This window comes from Balearica regulorum, chromosome 1 (genome assembly GCF_011004875.1).
Source record: "Balearica regulorum gibbericeps isolate bBalReg1 chromosome 1, bBalReg1.pri, whole genome shotgun sequence".
Taxonomy (NCBI): Eukaryota; Metazoa; Chordata; class Aves; order Gruiformes; family Gruidae; genus Balearica; species Balearica regulorum.
In genome coordinates this window covers 46,882,073-46,901,492 of record NC_046184.1, presented here as the reverse complement: position 1 = coordinate 46,901,492, position 19,420 = coordinate 46,882,073, and the positions used below count along the sequence as shown (strand labels likewise).

At 33.4% G+C, this 19,420-nt stretch overlaps 1 protein-coding gene across 3 annotated transcripts in view; it reads right to left on the bottom strand.

Moving 5' to 3' along the window:
* LRRIQ1 (leucine rich repeats and IQ motif containing 1) overlaps nt 1-19,420 on the bottom strand; it is a 116,990-nt gene that overhangs the window by 21,932 nt on the left and 75,638 nt on the right. For all 3 annotated transcript variants that reach the window (XM_075747954.1, XM_075747964.1, XM_075747974.1), the window contains one exon: nt 566-698. In XM_075747954.1, the coding sequence (XP_075604069.1) occupies nt 566-698 (133 nt within the window). The remainder of the gene's footprint in view (nt 1-565; nt 699-19,420) is intronic.

The window sequence follows — 19,420 nt, the reverse complement described above, 5'->3', positions numbered from 1 at the left end:
CCTTTCTTTAACTGTACTCATATTTTACCTGTTTAATAACCAAAATTAAATATAGAAGAAACATGTTTACATTTTACTAAAGTATACTATGAAGATTTAAAAGTTTGGTTTATGTTTTGAAGACAAAATATAGATACATATTATCTAATTAAAAAGTGGGATTCTTCCTTCCTTAATCAAATATAACAATATAGGTAATGTTACAGTTGATCTAATTACATAAAACCATAATATATACCAATAAAGTTATAAAATATATGACAAATAAGCACTTTTTTCTATACTCTTTACAATATAAAAACCACTGCATTGCTAGCATAAAGCTATGTAAACATTTATCATAAGATTCTGCACTGTGTATCATTTCATTATCACTGCGGAAGAAGTTTCTGTACAATGACTACTAAACCAATTCTATAGGGTACCATGTTTGGGACCCAGAAATACAGTGTACTAACTGCTAGCTACAAAGTCATGTTTGTTTTAGAACTATTAAGCTAGGTTTCACTTTACAAGATAAATTTAAAATAAAAAAAAAATCATAATTTAAAGGCAATGACCTCACCACTTCATATTTTTGGATCTGGCTGCTTCATAATCGAAAAGCTGTGTATGAAGCCATTGGTATGTAAAGTCTTTTCTCCTTTGTAATTTCTCATCTAAAGTAGTATCCATCTGAGAAAATTCTTCTTTTTTACCTGGGGAGGAAAAAAAAGATACTCCTGTATTTCATTATTATTTTAAAATATATATACTTTTTAAGATTCCCCAGATAAACTTTGAGCATATTCCCTTTTACAAAAGAAAAAAGGCAATTACTTCCTTTTCTTGCAAAAGTCCAACTAGAATTTCTCCAGATATATTTAAGAAATACTTTCAAATGAATTTTGAATTTTATGGTTTATTTTCTCTTTTGGGATTAAATATTTGCCTTCTGAATAAATTTATTTTTATTGGGAAATAAGATTCTGCTTTATTCTGAAATATATATGGAAATACACATAAATTACTTGTCATAGCATCTGTGAATGTTGCTTACTCTGATATCTCTATACTTAAAAGTACACATTCATGTATATTTATAATTCTATTTACCAATCTATAAGGTAAAAAAATCACCATTATATGCAAGAGCGTTCTTATTCCTCTTACCTGTCTTTTACTGGTACGATTTATTAAGACACTTCAATGGCACTTTCTGATATTGGATTTCAAAGCAATCGTATACATAAATGAAATTATTTTTCACAAATTACTATCTACTTTTGGATCACAAAAGACACCCAAAGACAGAGAATAAAATAGTGACATTATGAAAAAAAACTGTACAATTCTGGAGGTCCTTCAGTTTTTGGGACCATTCTGGTGAATACCACATATGTTTGAAGTATAAGGAAGAGGATGGCAGAATTGGAAGAGCCTGCAGAGGAAGCATCATTGTTGCATGGGGACATTCATGGATTAGAACAACTTTTTGTTTTCTGTCCTTATACATCAACTTTATAGGTTATGTCTTTTGGGCACGTTTGACTCAAGGCTTTTATGAGACATCAAAATATTTTTTTATTTTGCACAAAAGTATTTTGTTTTTCTCTTTAATCTCATTTCAGATGACATTGAATTATCTTCCCTCTTGCTGAATATTCCTTTTTTCCTTTCAAAGATTTTTCTTTCATTCAGTGAAAGATAAATTCAGCAGCTACTAGAAGTTGCTTAGTAAACTGTAGGAGCATACCTGTCCTTTTGCACTTGAACCAGCAAAGAATGTAGGTCAGTCCATTTGCCCACCATGACTGATTTAACTATCAATAACTATAAAGGGCCAAGGGGGGATGTCAGAACTGCCTTGGAGGTGAATGGTTTCCTCATACTCCTTATTTTAAGCCTTAGTTTTCATTCATGCTTTGACAATGTAAACTGAAGTTACAGGCTATTCACTGACTCACCCTTTAAGAGGCTTGCTACATTACCTGTAGGATTTTTGAAACTTATCCTTCTGTAAAAATTACAATTACTTTGCATAAGCTGCAAAATGTAGTTCCTCACTTGCATTTTACCTGGCTTTGCAGTGAGCTCATTGCTTTCATCTTTTAGCTCTAAGGGATTATTGTTAAAGTACCATAGCTTCTTATTTCATAGTCTGAACTACAAAACGTCTTTTGGTTCTGCTCTCTATTTATCTTGGTATAGAGAATCTCTATTCAAACCAAATCCACTCCTTAGGCTGAAGGTGTTCAATTGCCAAACCCATAATTAACCTACTAAGATTAGGCAAGGTCCAGAATATGATGTCATATACGTCTTGCTAGTGAGTCACGGACTAGAATTTAGGCAGAAGAATTTATCCTCAGTTGATGTAAAGAGCTCTCATTTACCTCCTTAGGAAGACAGAAAAATGAAAAGCTTGGATGGACAGTCACTGTATCTACCCAAATGACGTTGTGAGGGATGACTATAAAGGTCAAGCAGTGAACTGCTCGATCAGTGCCAATTATTAAAATGTAAAGAGTGCTAACTACAGAGTTCATCATCTTCCTTGATTAAAGTGGGAGCCTTTTCTTCTTTTCTAAGCTTATGATACTGCCTTCCCCTGTTCCTGCCGCAGGAGTACTGTTTTCTGACTGTTACATTTTGAAAATGTATAGGTTCAAAGTTTGCAGCTACACTGGTACTCTTATAACTCTTCAGCTGAACAAGATACTGATTTATAACAGGAGTAAGAAACGTTCTGCATGACTTTGTAAGAGCAGTCCTGGAGACTGTGCCTTCTGCTTTTCAGCATATGTTCTCCAATGAGGAATAATTCCCCAAGAAATTATCTTTAGATTGTTTCTTATCTGTATTTACAGAAAGGTTGCTCTAGTATTACCATCTTTCTCAGGAGAATTACTTCTTCCTATTAAAAGGATCAGTATTATTTATGCATTTACTAAAATGTTTATTATGTTTTCCTCTGTTAAAAGAGAAATCTATGTAGGGATTTAAAACCAGTATTAGAAGTTTGTATCTGAGTCTGTGTGTCAATGATGGTCAAAAGAAGATGTACATACAATAAACTATGATAAAACTTACAAGAAATGAATACTTTTAACTTGGCAAGTTATTTTTCCAAAATGATTGTTAACAATTTGCCTTAGTTGCAGTTTGAATTTTTGAGCGAATTATGTGTGAAATACAATTGGTTTTATTTAATAAAATTTTATTTTATTTTAAATTTATTTTTATTTATCTTTGCATGTTAATTATTGAAACATTATTGAAACAAGAAAGAGATCAAGATAAAAGTGCATAGAAGGGTTTTTTTTCCCTTAAAATCATATATACTATTAGAGTATTTTTGTTCTATATTTGTGTTAATAGTGGCCTTTTTTCTCAAACGGGCAGACATTTCAACAATTTATTTAATAATGCTGCAGAAAACTATTCTATTTTCTTATTTGGAACATACCCATAGTCTTATTTTTTAATAGTAACATCTCTCTTTTTAATTCTTATGAAAAAAATACTATATGTTATGAATTAAAATACAGCATTATCACTTTTCTCTTCCACTTATGAACATCATGTGTTTGAGGATCTGGTGTATCAGTAGCATTAACATGCATTTGCTTGATAGCTTTTTTAAATTAGAGCTCTGGGGTTTTTTTTAAAACCTGGACCTGATTTTGTAGAAGTACTAACACTCACAAATTCCACAGAATTTCCAAAGAGCTGTAAGCATTCTGCATCTTTGAAATAGATCAGACCTATAATCTTTAATTGTTAAACCCGAACAACTCTTAGAATATCAAAGAAAAAAGGAACACATCAAAGAAGGCACAGCTCTGTCAAAAAACCAAATTAATCTCAGAGGTATTTAAAGTACTGTACCCTCATTAGATTATCACTTCTAAGCTTTCAATCTTTTTGCCTTTTTTTTTTTTTTTTTTTTTACACGACACACACGTTAATAATTTAAGATTGGAATAGTCTTACATTTGGCATTAATACAGTAATGATTTTTAGGTGTTGCAAATTAATCATCCACACACATATTATGCACTTAGGCCAGATCCAATGCAGCCTTAAGGGGCACTTATTGTCATTTTCCTACAGAATTTGGGCATCTAAGTAGAGAGAACTTACTTGGAAGAGCGTGGGTACCTGAAATGTCCTTGGAACTGAACATTACAGGAAAATAACAAATTCTTTTCTGTGTCCCCAAATCAACATGTAAACCCGTAAGAATCTGAACTTTGGGATCCAGAAAAATGTCATCCTCTGTCTGTCAATTTTCTGGGCATGCTCTGAGACAGCATGACTCATGTTCCATTTAAAATATAGATGCTACTCATGTACTTTAAATTAGACTATCTCTGGATAACTCATTGAGTTAAAGGAGAAAGGCTAAGAATCTGTGAGCTACGTGTGGTGAAGCGCCCAAAGTTCTAGATAGAGTCAGTTTTTTTCTCATAGGTTTTTCTCCAAGATTGGTGCATCTTGTGCCCTCAGCTGTGGCAGTTAGCTTTGAAAAGAGGATTGAAGCATACCCAAAGGGAATAGCTTGGCATGTGGAAGCCAGAGATTCAGATCTCACCAGGCTAAGGAATGCCTCAAACCTATATTCCCCACTGTCTAAGGAGTACCTCAATATCTACATTAGGAGTATCTCATGCCCACATTCCCCAGTTTAACAGCAAGCCAGGACACAAAAAGGAGGAGTATGGCTACACAATGTCTATATTCAGGGTGATCTTTCAGATTCTGCATTTTAATTTTCAGATTCTATGCCCAGGAAACACTGACCTTGATTGTTCTAAATCCCAGTTAGCTACTCAACTCTTTGCCACTTTATATGCAAGGGGATGCTAAGGAACTTGATTCAACACGGTGATTTTTTTTTTTTTCCAAATCTACTTGTTGGTGATGGGAAGATAAAAGGTCTAACTTCAATATGTCATGTGTTTCTTGAAACAGAGAAATGTGTGGAGAAGTCTGCACTGTATCCAACCTTTTACAGTTAAATTTTGTGTTTAGAGGATGATTTAAGTCACTTCAAAACTTGCTTCATACAGAGTACAATACAAATAAAGTCAGAGACTAAGAAAACTACGACCTACAATGTGAAAGAAGGGCTTGGAATTTCTTCAGCATTCTAAGTTTTCCTCCCTTAATACAAAAAATCTGTGACCAGAGTTAATTTTCTCAGTATGTATTCTGGAAATTGTGCTCTTAATATAGGAATTAAGTAGCTGAGCTTGGGTATAAAATTCATGTCTATGCTATTAATACATTGAAATTTTTCTTCTCTGTCAGTATTCTGGAATATATTACGGTCAGTAATATATATAGCAGGCCGTGTGCATCTGAGTCTGTGCATGAGTGTACAAACTCTTTAAAAAGATTATTCTGAATTAAAATTAAAATTAGATATACCTTGTGAGGATTTTTATAATTTCTCCTATGTCTTCTATAAAGTTATCTTATAATACACATTAATAAATAATCTGGAAATCCCAAAACTAAAATCCAACTTTTTATCTCATTTTCTCCAGATGTCAGTCAACAAACAAAATGGCATTATTTCTGTTACAATCTGTATAATACATGCAGAACTGAAAGCAAGAACAACATGAGTAATAACATTGCTACCGAGGCAAGAAACTGAAGAATCTGGAAACAGACAGGAAAATAACAATTATAAAAAACCCACACCACCACCCCACTTCCACCCCTAAAACCACCCAGAAACTTATAGCAGCATCTAAGAAAAATGAGAGGAATTTCTTCTTTTCCACAAAAATCTCGACACATTTGTCATAAGTTTACTTTGTCAGAAGTCACTAAATACACCTAAGCATTACACAGCAATCACTACATGCCAAAAATACTGGTTTGGGAAAAAGAATGGTATTTACAGTGGTTTTTAGCATGCTCACAGGTATTTCGTGAATACTTTTATATTAGAAATATATATAAAACTTCCAGACAGTTGGTAGTATCATGTGGCAGTAATTGTTACAGAGTTCTGTTAACCTAAAATTATAGTATCTTCAGATAATGTTTGTTTACCTACAACTCAGGTCTGGAATTTTCAGATAGTGAAACACATACATTTCTACCTTTAAAACACAAAAACTTGTTTGTGACATAGCTATACCATATGGATTAGCTAATTTTACATGTTACTTTTTCATCTGAGTAACTTTTGACTACATCAACTTCCATCCCTAGGACTAGAATGAATGAAATAAAAATATTTATAGCAGTGTCTGTGTGAATTCACAGTTGAATAAAAGGTGAAATACAGAATTCTTTCACAAGAATACCAAATCAGGTTATGACCTGCAAAGCTTCTTGATGCTTAAAAATGCACTATCAACTACATCACCAGGAGTTTTGAACATGGGAGTACTGATCAACCCACAGGAGCATGTCCTTCAAAAATTGTGAAAGCAAAAAAAAAATTTCTGACTTTTTTTTTCTAAAACTTGTGCCCTTTTTCTCTTTTTACCAGGTATTTCAGATTTTTTTCAGACTAAAAATAAGGTCTACTCTATTACTATTCCATCTGCAAACCTCCTTCTCTAATCTCTTCATCTGCTATTGTAATCATAATCTCTTTTTTACCACAAGACTGTTCTTGACCTCGCCCTCACACTCATTCTTCCTTCATCGAATCCAGGTATTCACCACACTCTCAGTTACAACCATAGTCTTTATTTTGGCTGTCCTTTTTTTCTCCCTGTTTTCATTTCTATTTTTTGCCGTCTTTCACACTGTGCTCTATTTCTGGGTGACTAACACCAGTAATAACGCTTCACCTACTTAATTCATCCTGCTTCAGTGGTTACCACATTTCAGCCTGTGCTTTTTGTGTTATCTCTTTGATGCCTTACTATTAGATTATGCAATAGCTGAACCCTTTCACTGAGATTCCTAAACCACTGAAACTGTACAAATTTCAGCTTCTGAATTCAAGGAAAACAGGATTTCATACCTGAGCCTTCCCACACATTCTTTTCTATTTTGCTACTTGTTCCTGCCTCTGCAGAATACATCACCACTACAATTTATAACTAGTAATTAATATTTATCCCTAACTTATGGGTTATGCTCAGTTTGTTCCTTTCCCCACACTGAGGCAAATCCAAGTCTTACTTAATCTTCAGTGGTGTACTTTTAAGAAACCTCATTTAAAGTTATTTCTCTCTATTCATATCACAATAGTGCTGATGAAGTTCTCCCAGTGTTTCCTGGTTATTGAACCTCTTTCACTGCAACCCTCTGATCACACAAACACATTGCAAACTACTACTCCATATTAAATTGCTTATGTCTTTTACTCTTCTTGTGAACATGGACCATTTCCCTTCAAATTGCTTCATAAGCTTCACTTTTCTGGCACTGACTTCAAGACAGCATTAAACACTGTTCCTTCCAATTTACCCAACTTTCGCAACTTGTATGGGCTGTACTCACTCCTCCATTTATGTTAAACACAGTTTGTCATTTATCTTCTATAACTTCCTTCATAACAATATCAGTTTCATATCATGATACTTCCTAAGACATACACCATTTTTCTGAGTTCATCTATAAACCTAAAGAAATATTTCACCTGAGGTGTGTACAGGCAGCTGCCACACAGGCAATTGCTGATTTCATTTTTTGCTAACTAATGACTGTTCTGATCTGATTTGGGCAGTGAATCTTGGGATAAGAATTTAAAGGTCTATTTGGGGAAAGATATAGGGATTGAATAGTGGAGGGCTAATAACAGTAATAATGTAGGAGTAGGTTGCTTGGGTCAATTAAAAATGAGTCATAGACATGGGAATATAAAATGAAAGAGCAGTAGTGCACTGGTCCCCACTCTCTAATAAATTGTAAGAGATTCCCTTGCCCACGAAATAACAATTATTTCTCTAAAAAAAAAAGCCAGAAATCAAAACAGTTTTCTGCCATTTGATTAAGCTAGTTAATTTTGTACCATTTAAACCACTACATTTAGAGTTATGTAGACTGTTCAAACACACTCATATCAAGGAAATATTCAGCAGAATTGGTTTATTTCTTCAGTCGTTTAACACTGGAATTCAACACATAGTTATGGTTATTTATTTTAACCTCAGTGAATGACAAAGACCACGGGAATTTTTTTGCCATAGAAAAGCAGAAGAAAAAGCAGGAGAATAAACTGCATAAACATTTGGAAATGTTAAGATTCTAATTTCTCTGAAACCTTCCAAGTTTGGAAATGCAAAGATCAAGCTCTGGTGACTGAGTCTATGATTATGCATTTATTAAATTTTTGATTAAATGTTATACTGTTCCTTACTCAGTTGAAATGTATCAGCTGCTCTGGGTATTTTTGTTTGTATGAAGACAATTATTGAAGGCATCCAAACATCAAACTCTTCAGTCCCAGTATGCTGGACCTTTATATTATAGTAATAGTATAATAAACAGCATTACTATTAGGATAGCCAGAAATTTTAATATTGAATTAATGCTGTGGTGAAAGTGAAGATAGACTGTATTTTACTCAGGAACAAGTGTAAAACAAGCTATGACAGATAGGATGAAGTGTATATATAAAGAAAAGTCGAACATCTCAGCATCTACCTGCACAGACACAGACACAGACGGCTTCCTCAGGTTCCCAAATCTTAACCGGATAAAAGCTGTATTACAACTAAAAAGAACAGACTAACATTTCTCAGTTCCGCCACCCAAGGGCAGGTTTGTTTTATGTATAGGTTGGGAAATAACACGAAATAACTTCATGTTTGAAAAACAAAGTCGGTTCTTTCTTAAAAAACAAACAAAAAACCCCAAACAAAACCAAACCCCAACTCTACAAAAATGGAGAAACTACGGGGATGATATTCTACTGACACGCACACACAGAGATGAGTTCCTGATATAAACTACTCCTTCCTGCAATCAGCACCCTCCAAGATCAACTCAGTCTTTTAAAAGTTCAAAAAGTACATAAAAAAACTTTACAGCACTATGCTGTACTTTCACACTATTCTTTTGTATCGTCTTCTGTGAACAAGGTGTTCTGTAGTCTATATACTACCTGCTTTAACCACTCAGCATGGGCAAATCTCAACATTGCTGCTGAGAAGTAAATCTGGAGTATAGCCAAGATTTACCCAGAGATCTTTGGATAGTCAAAGCCCTTGAAGAACCAAAGAAATCAAGAAGGAGTAAAAAAATATTTTGAAATGGTATGTTCAGCATTTCCATGCTTAGTTATCCATTAGTAAATGTAAGGAATAAATAAAATGGAAGTAGATTGAGCTTATTTTGTTATCCTTACCGCCTACACTCTCACATAATTTCTGTGTCATCCTCCAAATCTGCCTGGTACAGACTGTAACTCTGTTTTTTCTCATAATCTTTGGGAATTAATAAACCCCCCTAATGATGGATGTTCTCTACTGAAGAGAGGCACGGATTGTACATTGCTCAGGACAAAATCAAGAGATGCATAACTTCAAAAATTTTTTTACAGAATCTTTTGATAGATTTTATTTATATACATTCCCAGTTCTTAAGATTAACTGACAGAAACAATCAAGAACTTGAACAGAATGCTTAGTTGCTCAGTAATGAAACAGCATTCCCAAGCAAGAAAAGATTATCACTTCGTATGGAGTCTGAGCCAGAGGAATACCTTTCTCTAAATTCAATAAACCAAGCAAAATGATTTAAGACATCAGATCTTCCAAAGGAATTCTCAAAAAAACAAATACAAAGGAACATTTTGTAAAAGTGCAGGAGGTCTAACTACTATGTTGTCCTCTACCAAGAGGGCAAAAAATATGAAATACAATAAATGTTATTGAGTGTGACAACGTTAAGGTAGGTTTTGTTCGTATCGAAGGACTTAAAAGTACAAGAAAGGGAAAAAAAATCCAAACCCAACAAAAGATTTGTTCAAAGTACAATTTGAGGTTGCTACGTGACAAGAAGATACATATGCCAAGTATTTAAAAAACCCCCCACAAAGTCATTACTCAGGAATAGCATGATGTTAGTCAGTAAAGCTGACCTGCACCACATTAATAATTGTCTCAAATTTTTTATGAACAAGTCATTAAAATATGTAATTTTGTATCACAGCTTGAGAATGTACATGAAAAAAGTCTTTATGATGTTTACTCTTGAGAATAAACATTTTTTCTAGATAGTTATCTGAAAAATATATGAACTTGTTTTTAAGAATTCCTGTTCATTAACATGCGCAATGTACACAAGTACCATATGTGATTGGTATTTATCAATGCAGAGTAACACTGAAAGTGAAATACTGAAATTACTCTATTAATGTCAATATGTAGTTCAGTTACGAATACCTATGATTTGGTTGTCTCTTCTATCTATAGTGTATACATATAATTTTCAATTTAAAAGTGTTTTATTTTCTGTGGGTGAAACTATTTCTGGCGTACTTTCTGATGTTGACTTGAAATACCTGTTGGTATTCCATGAAGATACTGTGACAACAATTCACAGCTTTGTCAGTGCAGTAATGCGCAACAGCAGAACTACTCTGCATTGTCGAACACACACACAAAGTCTACACAGACTAAGTGCAAGGCTGCTGTTTCATTTACTTTAGAGTAAAACCCAGAGGTACCACTGAAGATCAGGCCTGTCATTATGCCAAACATTGTATAAACAAGGCTTCATTTAATGCTCATTGAATTCAATGGAAAAAAAGTCTCAGATAGACATGGTTCTTTTTCTTAAGTCTCTACATCTAAAGTGAGTTAACTCCCAAGAGGGTACAATTCTTATATATTTATATCCAGCTTAAAAATAACCATAAATACTAAACTTACAAGGGACTATAAATAAATATAGACATAAAAGTACTAATTCTTCTTATTAAGTTATACTTAATTGGTTGATACATCATGAAAGAAAATAAACCATATGAAATTCCAGTCTCTTATGGATCTATTAAAAAAAAAGGAATTTCATTTGTAAGGAAGGACAGGTAAAAAAAGCAAAACAAAACCACAATTTGTCTGCAAGTTGCTCCAAGTTAATTCTTAATTCATATGGCTCAAAGAGCTTAGTATTTTTACTGATTTCTTGATTAATTGGACCAAAATTTTCAGCTTGTATACACGTGAAAAATGCAGCAATTGAAATATAGTATATCATTTTAGAGAAACTAACACATATTCAAGAGTATTCAACCCCACTGGAATTGAACTGACTTAATTATATTGATTTTGGATCAGTTATAGTTACAATGGCACAGGTTTTTTTCTATCCATGCAGAGAAGGTTTGAATGATTTATCTCACTGAATGAAGAAATCAGAGTTGAAAAAGGAATAAATTATCCCAGACTCTTCCTGTTCTTTTACAGAATTTTGTTTAGACCTTTATTTAAATTCTTTTTTTTTAATGAGACAATGAACAAAACGAAACCCCAGTTCTATTACTGAACATAGTTTAATTTTCCTTAAGCTTGATTGTACATATTTTATTCTGAAAGCAGGTGTGTTTAAATTAGCTTCTTTTTTACTAAACTTCTAACCTAAACTTCCTATGAAACTCTCCAACTCACTGACATATACATATATATTTCTATGCACATATATATAAAATTTGAAAAGGAGGGAATAAGTTAAATGATCCTGAATGGGTGAATTTGCCACACGTGCATTCTGTTTATATTTGCAATAGCTTTCTAGACAGCCATAACTAATTAACTTAAAAGTATAATTTGTTTTACCTGTTGCCTAACAACAGGTAAAACAGTTGTCCATTCCTAATTTTGCTTGTTTGCAGCTAATTATCTAAGCTCCTGCAAACAGCACAGGAATTTACAGAGCGTTAAGGACTGATCCAAAAAAGGAGTGAAACCCCATAAATTCCAATTAGGTAAGCAAACTCCCACTTGAGATTAAGGAACTTCAGTAGCTAATCTTACACTATTTACTCCAGAAGAAGGGAACAGATGATTACATTTGAGTTTTACAACCTTATAGACTAAATTAGGCTATTAAAATTCTATTAACTTACATGGGAATTTGTATATGATTAAATGTGTATATGATTTTTTTTTTTTTTGGTATATGAATTAAATATGATTTAACTGCCCAAACCAAGGTTTTACTTCCACTGTAACAGTCACTGTCATGAAGAAGAACAAACAGCATTTCATTGCCAAGTTTGAATGTAACAAGAAAATACCCACTTTTTGCCTTATATTGGAGAACTTGTTTTATAAGAAAGATTCCAACAGAGTTTCCTTTTCGTACAAGATGTAACGGTTTTAACACAAAGTCATGTGAGTGAAAAGCGAACAGAATTCTTCAAAACAGTTGAAGCAACAGAGAAATATTAAATGGTAATATTTACAGAAAATATTTTAATTTAACTACAAAAGTGAGCACAAAGCATTTTTGTATTGCAGCAAGATTTTTTCTGCTTTTCTAAAAAGATAAATACATTGATTAGAAGCAGTATATTAGAAGTACTAATACAGAGGCTAGAGAAAGGTATATGTATCTGCAATGAGAATACAAAAAATGCATGTAAGTACAGAAACTTGTCTGTAATTTGTACCACGGTTCTTGAAACTCTCTTTCAAATCTTTGAACTTCTCCATATTCTGGTTCAGTGAATGCATCAAGTGATGCTAAAACTGGAGAAATGTCTGAATAGCATCAAGATCCTCAAGGCAGCCAGGTCTCTGAACAGACTCTCCTTCAGGATTCTGGCTAGGAGAGGAGGAAAACAGGAGAAAAGAATGCAATGATGTAACAAAATAGTTACTAAAACAGAAGATATCTAATTTTCAATGATATTTAAAAAGTTTTAATTCTACTCACCTTCTTCTGGATTCCAAACAGATTCTTCACCTTTCACCTGACTAGTCCTGAATAACTACTTCTCACAGTGCTCTGGGTGCTCATCAGTACTGTCTCCTTGTGCAACTGTATTAATTATGCAGTGAAAAAAGGGGATTTGCCCCAAACATTTCTATAATGAACAGGCATATTATTCATGGGAAGAAATAGAAATATTGCACTCTCATAGAGGAAATAAAACAAATTTCAAAGTAAGAAATTAGCATGATGCATGAATAACATGCATGCTTAGTAATATAGTGAAATATATTTGAACCATTTGTTCAAAGGTATAAAACCCAAAAATCCCGAGCAGCCGTAACTGTGGAAGAAGTAACTTTTAAAATTTATTTGAAGCCAGCTTTTATAAATATTTCCATTTGCAATAAATGAAAGATGTTTGGAAAGAGAATTTTGGATACAGTGCACACAACTCACATGGTATGATGACAGCCTATGCAGTGTTTTAGCATATGTAGACCAGACTACAAGTAGAGTCTGACAAAACCTAAGAAGGCAGACCTGGCTAAGAGTCAGGAGTCACGCTTATTAAATTGAACTCTCAGGGGTATCATGCAATCAGAGGTCACAATCGAGGCAACAGAAGCAATGTCACGATATCAGAGAAAGGGCCAATTCAGACCTGCTCCCTGACAGGCAGTGAGGTCACGGCTTGCGGCAAATAACTGTATTAAAAGGGAATATTCTCTGCACACTTTTAGAACTGTCATCTGAACAAACAAAGCCAGGTCATTGGTAGGTTAAATCAGAACTTTCTGCCTTAGCGGCACATAGCTTCCTTTCTTTTTACGTTCACTACTAATTTTTCAATTACAAAATATACATCAGCTATTAAAGCAAATTCTCAGGAAATTTAACTTTGAAATACACAGTAGTGTTTAAATTCCCCCTTTTTAAAAGTTCAGTTCTATCTTTGACAAGAGAGATCCCTGGTCTCTTCATAAACTGAAAATTGCTAAGCTTGCTTTATATTAGAAAACAACAGGCATGCAAGAGCTTTAGGGAAATGACTTTCCACAGTCAATTTCTTAGTAATTTCTTAATCTGCATTTAGAAACCATTAAAAAATTTAAAGTTATTAATAATCTGCTTGTTTAATGATGATTGTGAAAGTGAAATTACGTTCTTCTTTTGTCTGGCTACTTGGATGTCTTTATCTTGTTACCTGGACTGGGTTATCTACAAGATTCTACAAATGTAGCAATTTATGAAATTATAACCATGTTGGATTAGTTAACTTGACAATAAACCTGCAAAGGAAGAACTATTCTAGACTGTCATGTAAATAAAATTTTATTCAGAAATATGATCTCTGTATGCACTCTTGCTTAGGAATATGAGGAAAAATACATATATATATATATTAAAAAAAATAAAAATAATTGGAAAATTCAATATGTCTACCTTTTTTATACACATAAGCCAGATAAAATATCTGCAGTCCATACATCAAAACAGCACAAACCTATGAATTTCAAACAACTGCTAAAATGTTTCTTTATTGCACATGTTGAGAATTGAACTGTAAAGTTATGAAGTTGTACATTATAAAAATAACACAGCATAGAAGTTACATAGCTATCACTGCAAGTTTGTACATTTTTATTAAAATATTTGAGTTACCTGCAATTCCTTGTGAAATCGTCTAAGTCTACCACACACACTATTTTATAGATTACACAAAATTTGTAAAAGATATAGGATTTTTTTATAAGAGTTAGTATTGAGCAGCATAAAATTTTTAATACCTAGATTTAAATTTTAGAGTCTTGTTTTAATGTTTTGCTTGAAAAATGTTGCACTTTACCAAAATATATTATGTATCTGAACAACAACGTTATTACTTATACAAAAGAAAGAGACTTAAATATGTGTTCAATATTAAACACATGAAAATGGCCTTTTTGGAATGCTGTAGATCTCTGACCTCATCAATAGTATTAATTCTCCATAACACCATAGTTCCCATTACAGAATAGGAAAAAAAGAATTCTTTTTACAAGCAACTTTAATCGATTACATTTTTAAATCAATGAAAAGCTCTGGGGTGAAGGCCTTCCTTTAATTCACCTCTGAAAGTACTTAAAATATGCAGAGGCATTGCTATCAAAATGTATAGCTCCAGGAAACATTTATTTAATTGTGATTTAAAATGCGTCGTGTTGTCCAACTGAAACAAGATTTGTACTTATAAAATATTTCTAAGCATACATTATATTCCTTGTTCATAGCTCCATAACAAATGGAAATTCTTTTGCAAGATGAACGTTTGTGTAATGCAACATTCATGATACTTTTATGGACACAGACTATACACTTTTTGTGGCCTATGTTAAAGTACCATTTACATACCAGTATGATTTTAATGCTTGAAATACTCACTTTGGAAAATGCTTGGAATATATCTGAAAGTGCACTTTTAATGACCTCTTCACTAGCAATTTTTTTTTTTTCAGTGTAAAAAGATTATTAGGTAATGTTCAGTAAAAGCAAAACAAATAAACAAACCACCCCAATATTGACTAAAGTCCTCAGGCATCCAAACAGTTGGCAACAAATTCAACAATTACTTTTAACTAGACGTACTAAATCCAAGTGCTGTAACACTTTATTTTAGAGGAATTTAGCCAAACCTATTCTCCTTTACCCCCTCCAACCAAATCCATTTGGATTTAACTTGTTGCTAAAATTATCTGTCTTTTGCACTCTAAGACCTGGGTCACAACCTTACTTAGGGACAGGAAATAGTTATCAGGTCATTGAATGGTCAAATGGAAAAGGATTTGAAATGCTTCGGTACTCAGGGGTCTATTCATCCAAAATGATTGCCTTATGTAGTATTAAAAGCTGTGAACGATAAATACATTGGCTGAGATACAGGTATCTACACTCTCTAGCTTCTGGAAATAAAATGTCAAGGAAAGGATCAAAAAAGAGAGGTAGAATCTAGGAAGATGCAAATAAAACTATCATCTGAACTACTGTGTTACTTTATTCAACAATGAGAAAAACTGATTTTCAACCTCTGATGACATTTTGGGTGAAATCTCATTCCCACTGAAGTCATCATTGGATAGTTATTAGCAAAAATCAGTAAGACTTTTTTTTCTTTTTCTTTTCTTATGTGCAGTTCCTTTTAGGTTAAAGATTGGTAAACTACTATGCTGTGAAAGCACAGGTGATAGCCTACACCTGGTATAAAATCCAAGTTTTGGAAGTTTGTTGGAACAAACACTCTGCACTAATAAAGCCCTGATACCACCACAAATTACAGTAGTCTGCAGAACAGTGGAGACAGGAGCAAAGAAAAAATACACAGGCAGGTGAAATATTATGTGGTCAGAAACCTTTAATATGTGAATACAGGAACCCTAAAGACCGGAACCACAGTGAGAATTCATAATATTAAAGTTGGAATGTACCTATGGCAAATACCTCCTGTTCGGGAACTTCAGACAAATAGAAATTATTTTTTTTTTTAATAGTTGAATGTGAAAAGCTAAAAATTACTAAAAATTTCATGTGTCTAGATAATTTACAAATATTCAGACACTGAAGTCTACTACATAAATGCACATAAATGATGTTTTACATATCTATTTTTAAAATTGTACCATAATTTCAGGATTGCTTCATTCCATGAATACTGAAAAAATCCTACACTATCATTGATGGACAGGAGGCTAGAAAATTAGGCACAGATTTTATTTTTTAGTTTTATTTTATAATAAGAAACTGGGCCATTAGAACTATGTAACTGAAGCTTGAGTGCGTGCACTGTAAGGCCCCTGCAGTCTTTTACAACTTTTCAGCGTACCGCTGTTGTGAACTGGGTTTGCACTCTGCCAGCAGAGCAGCTCTGACCCATGGAGAGCACTCCTTCAGATCAACACTGCCTCGGGCTTTACTGCTTTCTCCAAGAAGTCTTACATTTCAGGCATCAAGTTGAATTTCTTCTGGAGATGATTAACCCAAACCCATGACAGATTTTTTCCAAGATATCCAACTCCTTATGTTTATTTTATCCTGGCTCTTTTTGGATGTACTGGACACAAGTAACCTACTCATTTTACATGTTAAAGGGCTGGTGGAGAGCCATTAATTCCTTAAAATGAGAAAATATTTCAATGCGAGAGTTCTGTTGTGTGAGCTCAAACTAAATAATAAGAAACAAAGCCATAGAACTCTGATTTTAAAAGATAGATCCCCTTCCACACTACATGTTTCTGTAATACATTTTCATCACATTTCAGGACAGATCTTACATTCTCTGGAAATGCGTTATTCTGTCATTTTTGTCAGTGCTGTATGGTTTAGAAACTGCTTCCCTAATGTGGTATACAAATTTAAAGCCTGGGAGATATGTAATAATTGCATTTTACTGTAGACAGGGCAATTGAGCCAGTGGATTTGCAGCAAGGCCATATTTAGAATATGGCTATTTATCTTTTTCAGATCACATCAATAAAAGATGACTAAATCTAGAAATGGATGTTTAGAAATAATGTGCTTCCTGGGAGTTTGATGCCATTTATATTTGTTCATTGAAAACAGCTAATTTCTAAAAGACGAAACCAGCTAACACAAATTATTAGCTATAGTTCAATGTCTTTTTAAATGCTCTTAAATAGCAAACAACAAAATATTGAAAGCACAGAAAAAGATGAGTATTAGCATTCCACTCTCAGTACCTTCTCTTAACCCTAATGCAGACATTTTAAAGCATCAGTGATTTGAATCAATGTATATTCTATTTGATTACCACATACGTTTGTTCTTCAATGTATTCATACTTCATAATGTAGAAAATTTAAGAAACTATGTTGATCACTATGTAACAATATTTTAATGAGGTCACACAATTAACTCAAAGGTAACCTTGAATTACCACTTTCCAAAGTCTCAAATTCACATTTTTAATTAGCACTACGAATAATAATCCATAAGAAAGTTTTGCAACATTTTTTACTTGAGACTACAAGGAGTTTCATAATCATGAACTATCAGAAAGCTAGAAAACAGATGACTTTAAATGGGTCCTTGATATTTATCTTCCGATCATATGACATAATCACAAGATCATTTTACCCCTTATTCTTGTTCCAATATGAAAAATAAATGTTATTCCTACTGACAATTTAAAGAGAAATGAATAAATATTTCCATAATTAAAAGCCACCTGAGAAAGCATAATCTGTTCATTATCAAATTTGTATTGGTGAAATTTGTCTTAACATTCTACTCATTACATTTTCTTTAGTCACCAATGAGCATAAAATGACAGGAAATACAGTACTGCCAGTTAGAAGTATAGGTTCCCAAACTACAGTAAACACATCTTGAAAACGTAGTCCAATTCGTTTTTAATACAGTTAAACTTCCTGGCATTGGTCATTGTGCACATTCCTGGGTGAAGTCAAGTTGTACTGTTTTCACTTCAAAGAAGTGTATGGTATAGATGTGCCACTGATAGATATGGATACGACTAAAAATAAATGTACTATACGTGCCAATAAATCACCTAATCTACATAATTAATTAGAACATAGTCTATGAAATTCTGAGAAACTAAGTGACTCATATCCAAATAATACTTAGATAGTTTGGTTGGACTCTCGACTGATCTACTGCATTCTTCCAACTTGCTCTACACCTTGGAATCCAGCTTCCCATTCCACTGAACAGAAATTATTTGGATAATCCACCAAAATTGTTGAGGTAGATGGATTAGAGGACGCCAAAAGATATATACTGCTCCCAAAGCTTGTAGCAGAACAATGTGCTAGGCCTGGGGACTCCTTCTTTAGTTTTGAACTGCTGTACTGGGACAAAGCACTCACACTGTTGGTTGGGAAAGTAGGTATCCTTCCTCTGTGTAAACAAAATTACAGACTCTGTAAATAATAAATAATAAACCACTCTCCCATGGCTGGCAGAAATGCACATGCAGCCAGGACTAATTGGAACTTCCCAAGAAAAGAGAAGAAGTCAAGGATAGATTCTTCCTTCAATTCCTGATCTACTTTATCCAAAATAGTCAAAAGTATTTTACATTAAATCAGTGACTGAATCTCCAGGCAACAAGAGGAGAAGCAGTCATAAAGCCTTCTAGAAATACTTTGCTGCAAAATAGGAAATGATGAAAATTATGTGCTCCTTATAATGTTTCCAAAATGTTGAGATCTTTAAAATGTCACCACCTACAAAACACACAAAAACCTCCAAGAACATTCAATAAAACAGTATGCAGGCATATTTTGTTTATCAACTAACTAGTGCTAACTGAAACTCAACAACTGTCCTGGAAGCATAACCCTATCACACCAAAAAAAGCAGTGTAATATACATAATCCCGGGAAATGTCCAGCAAATCATCAGAAGTGAAAGTACATCAAGTCAGGCGTTCATCTGTCTTCACGTTTTTGATGAGGCTATAGTTTCTTAAGAGAAGCAGTAAACACATATTTACACTTGTATATTCTGTGCCTTACTTTATAACCTACTTAAGTTAATGTCACAATATGTAATTATGATT